The following is a 4,736-nucleotide window of genomic DNA, read 5'->3' as shown; positions in this document are numbered from 1 at the left end:
ACTATGTATTGAGGAACTAAGACCCTGACTCTTCCATGACATCTTAACACTCCCAGACCCATGTGGGGTCAAGTGGCCTGGAAAATAACTGATAGTAGTGAGTTACCAAGACACTGGCATAGCACATAATTCTTCCGTCTGAGGCCTAACTTGGCTCACTCAGTTTACCTACCAGCCCAGTCTCATGAGGGATCCAGAATCTTGTCTATCTATTCCATTATTATGTAATCGTTCCCAGGCAGGGTCAAAGAGCCTGGACACTATTCCTGTTGGTATCCTATGACGATGACTGCCTAAGACACTCTTATGTCTGGATAAGGTCAGTCAGACTCTGTACAATTCTAGCTTCTTGAGAGCTAAAATCTTCTGCTGTCATCTACTGATCCTCCCAGGTCTAACTTTGATCAGCCTGCACTTAATCCAACCTCGTGAGTGACAAAGACACTGCCCTATTGTGCAAACTGCAGAGAACCAGGCACAGGCTGGGTCAGGGCAACATCTCACCAGCCCAGATTGGTAAGTAATCAAGACCCTGCCCTTATATAACATATAAAATACTTTGGATCACAGTTCTTGTCCACCAATCTTGGCCTGTTGAGTCTCTCATAACCCTGCTCATCTATAACATTATCAGACCCCCAGGCCTAGCTTGGGATATACCCTTCTGTGTCAGCCTAGGCTGGGATCAAGCTGTCGGCTTAGTGGCCAATACTGGTATATGCTACGATCTCCCCACTCCCGAACCAACCTAACAATCACAGTACGGCTTGGGACCAAGAAGCCTGGGAATAAGACCAGCCTCATAGTCCGTAATCAAGGTGATCTGCTCGGCACCATCCCCTTACTGCTGTCCCGGCTCTGGTCAGGCAGCTTTCCCATCAACCCAATCTTAGTGAGTGAGTTCCACTGCCCTGAGCTCAACAGGCCAAGATACGTACTCGGTGTGTTGCTCTTGTGCTCAGCCTGTTTACACTTCATATGCCTGTAAGAACTCAAGTGATTTTGTCTCTTAGAACAGGAACTACAACTCTTGGGGTCCTCAGAGGCTACTGAGCTAGTGGGAGGGTGTCTGGGGAGGGCAACGTGATGTAACCAGGCTAGCTATCTCCTCCCATCTCTTCTCTCCACAGCAACTTTTTCCTCTAAAAGAAAAGTTCGCAAAGGGTCTCTAGAGCTAATAGCTGATTCACATACTTGCTTTCTCTAGACCACCAGGTCTAGGCAGAAAGCTGGGGTGGCCTTTGTGCCTTCAGGGACGCACTACTGACCTATCTGCCACCCCCACACATCCCTCCCCTTCTTAACTCTTGTAGCCACCATGATTGGCGAGATCTGTGCTGCAGCAACCTTCATCTCCAAGTTCCTCTGCACCAAGGGCTTCAGGAATGAGCAGCAGCTACAGACCTTCAGCCAGAGCCTGCAGGAGCTGCTGGTAGAACACTATAAACACCACTGGTTCCCAGAGAAGCCGTGCAAGGGATCGGGTTACAGGTGTATTCGAATCAACCATAAGATGGATCCCCTGGTCGGTCAGGCAGCCCAGCAGATTGGACTGAGCAGTCGAGAGTTGTTCAGGCTTCTCCCAAGTGAACTCACACTGTGGGTTGACCCCTATGAAGTGTCCTACAGGATTGGAGAGGATGGCTCCATCTGTGTGCTGTATGAAGCCTCGCCAGTGGGAGGTAGCTCTCAAAACAGCACCAATGCACAAATGATAGATAGCAGAATCAGCTGTAAGGAGGAACCTCTTTTGGGCAGAACAAGCCCTTCTCAGAACTACAATATGATGGCTGTATCAGGTTAAGATACAGACTACGGATGGATCATCTTATAATGGACGGATAAATTTGATTTTTTGCTTCGGGTGGGCTCCTCTTGGGGATGGATTATTGAATTTAAACCATGTCACAGCTGTGAAAACCTGGCATGAGATTGTGTTGATTTTTTTTTAAGTGACAGTGCTATAGTTTGGATAGTACCTTTCCATGATGTATTAGCCTGGAGTTCAAGGAAGCATTCACTTTATTTACCAGGGAATGAAGTTTCAGTTTCTCTAAGATATCATACCTATATTTTCACATCAGTCCCTTTAAGGAAAATGTGTATTTCAAATAACCATCTTTCACCTAAAGACAAACAGGTTGCATGAAAAGGGAAAAGGTCAGACCTTGTATTGTATTCCTTTAGCAAGGAACCAGAATGTGACTTTGTAAGAGACTTTGAAAAGAACCTTAAAAAGACACTGCTTGAACCATGCATGTTAGTCCCAGCCTGTTCACAGAATTTTTGATAATTTTAAGTACTCTTATTTTTAGAAAGTGGAGGTGAAGTTAGTAACATCCTTCTACTTAATGGGTTAAAATATTTCCCCCAAACCAACATCCATTTTGTAAACTTTAGTGGTTCCTAATAATTTGGTACATTATGAACTGCTGTAATTTCCACAGTTCATGTGTATTGCCTCTAGCAAAGTTATACAGATTTCTGTGTTTTAGATGAGAGATGTTTTGCATGTACTCAGCCTTTACAATCTAAGATCAATTTGTAACTTTCACATTAAATTGTGCATTAGTCCATGATATCAATAATATACTTGACAGGCCTAGCTGGTGCCACACAGGCTGAACACCGTCCATGTGTTTTCAAGAATCTTAGCTGTCACACTCCCTGGCCTAGCTGAGTTCCAACAATCTACAGTGCACCCAAGCCCAGGGTGAGCTCAGCATCATGTCCTGTTGCTGTTCTACTAAGACCCAGGCCTACAGGCCCCCCTACTGAGTGAGCTGCACCATCCTGAGACTGCCAGAGCCCTGCCACCCTGCACCAGCTCACGCTAGCCAGAAACCCCATGATCCTGGGGAGGACCCTAGTGAGTGTCCAAATTCCCTACTTGCCTATACTGCTGTCATGCTCACAGTCAGAGGACAGTCCAGCCTGGTGAGTTGTCAAGACTCACTTTCCAGTGCCTTCCTCACTCTGTCATCACACTTCATGGCCTAACTGTGGTCAGACAGATTGCGTACCATCCCAACCTGATGACAACTCAATATCTTGTCACCACATCACAGTACCACAATAATGGTCTGTGGTCTTTCTTGTGTTCCATAGCCTGTACACCATAACCCAGCCTGGTTCCTGAACCAGATCCTTCACCCTGAGGCTACCCTCACAGTTCCAGGTCTATGCATTGCTGAAACAGCCTGGACATCAGCCTGTCCTGGTGAGACTCTCCTTTGCAGGGCTGTATCTCTCCTTGGTGAGAAGACTCCACTCTTCTGCACCAAACTGAAACTCCCAGGGCGAAATTGGAGCAAGCACATTGCTACTTAGTCAAGCTCAGTAGTGAGTCAGACCCCTGCCTTTCTGTACCCGCTTGGTCTAGGTGTAGTCTCCAAGTCACAGGCAGACTTTGCCTCAGCCCAAAGAGATGATGGATTTCACACTTACCCACCATAGCAACAATCCCAGGGCTTTTTGAATTGTGTGAACACCAGAGAACAGAAGTGAGTTTCCCAAGTACTCTTAGTGATCTAGTGTCTCCCTTCAACATCATTATCACACTGATAGGCCTGGCTTGGTTTACACAGCATGAGCAACACTGCACCCTGTAAGTGATCAGGACTCCTACTCCAGCACCTTCTGCAGATTCCCAAGTCTAGTTTGGCCAAATCTCTTGGTCAAATCTCTCAATAGTGAAGCCTGTTAATTGAGCCAGACTATTGTGACCCCTGTTATGTCTACAGACTAAAGCTTTGGACAAGCTTTCCAAACACCAGCTCAGACTAGTACATTATCAAGACCTGTGTTCACATACTGCCCTCCAACTCCTGTGACTAGTTTGAGGCAAATATGCTGGCCTATCAGACAAGGGTAGTGATTGACTCATTTGTATCATTAGCATATTCCCAGGCCTAGCTCCACCCAGGCCCACCCCTACCATCCCCATAAACCCAGGAATAACTTTCTACTCTCCAGCTTAACTTGGTATGTTATCTGGGTCAGGGCTTCTCTCTTTCATCTCAGGACTTGGGTACAGGCAGTCCAGTTACCAGTGCAGCCTAGTTAGGGATCAAGACTCTCCCCTCCATAACAATCCTCATATCCCCAGGCTTTACATTGGTCTAGCATGTTGCCTATCACAAGCGTACTGATTGACCAAGGTTACCTCCTGCCTTAACCTTTCTCACAGTCAGAAGCCAATATTTGTTCATACAGACTGAGCACCAGCTCACCCTGTTTAGTGATTAAGAATCCTACCTCCACATTTTCTTCACCCATTCGTCAGTTGAGGGACATGTAGGTTGCTTCCAGTTTCTGTCAATTACAAATAAAGCTGCTATGAACATAACAGCTGAGCAAGTGACTTTGTGGGATGTTAGGGTATCTTTGGGTGTATTCCCAGGAGTGATAAAGCTGGATCCTGAAGCAGAACTATTCCTATTTTTCTGAGAAACTGCCAAATTGATTTCCAAAGTGGTTGTACAAGATTGCACTCCCACCAACAGTGAAGCGTTTGCCTTTCTCCACATTGTCATCAGCTTGTGCTAGCTCTTGGGTTTTTGATCTAGATTTTCTGATGGGTATTTCGATTTTTAGAGTTGTTTTGATTTGTTTTGACTAAGAAGTCATCAGAGAACTTTGAACATTTCTTTAAGTGCTGCTCACCCATTTGAGATTCCTGATGAGAATTATCTGTTTAGTTTTGTGCCCCATTTTTAATTAGGTTACTTGAGTTG

The 4,736-nt window shown here is 45.7% G+C and overlaps 1 protein-coding gene across 1 annotated transcript; it reads left to right on the top strand.

Annotated features, from left to right (window-relative positions):
- The first annotated feature begins 1,318 nt into the window (after positions 1–1,318).
- LOC127675620 (protein BTG1-like) lies at positions 1,319–1,804 on the top strand. Its single transcript, XM_052171673.1, has one exon. It carries the CDS (start codon positions 1,319–1,321, stop codon positions 1,802–1,804), a length of 486 nt encoding a protein of 161 aa, XP_052027633.1.
- The last annotated feature ends 2,932 nt before the right edge of the window (positions 1,805–4,736 follow it).

Source organism: Apodemus sylvaticus, chromosome X (genome assembly GCF_947179515.1).
Source record: "Apodemus sylvaticus chromosome X, mApoSyl1.1, whole genome shotgun sequence".
NCBI lineage: Eukaryota > Metazoa > Chordata > Mammalia > Rodentia > Muridae > Apodemus > Apodemus sylvaticus.
This window is presented reverse-complemented; position numbering and strand designations above follow the sequence as displayed.

Bases quoted from the DNA above. Each gene is read 5' to 3' on its own strand.
- LOC127675620 (XM_052171673.1), top strand. From the start codon at position 1,319: ATGATTGGCGAGATCTGTGCTGCAGCAACCTTCATCTCCAAGTTCCTC.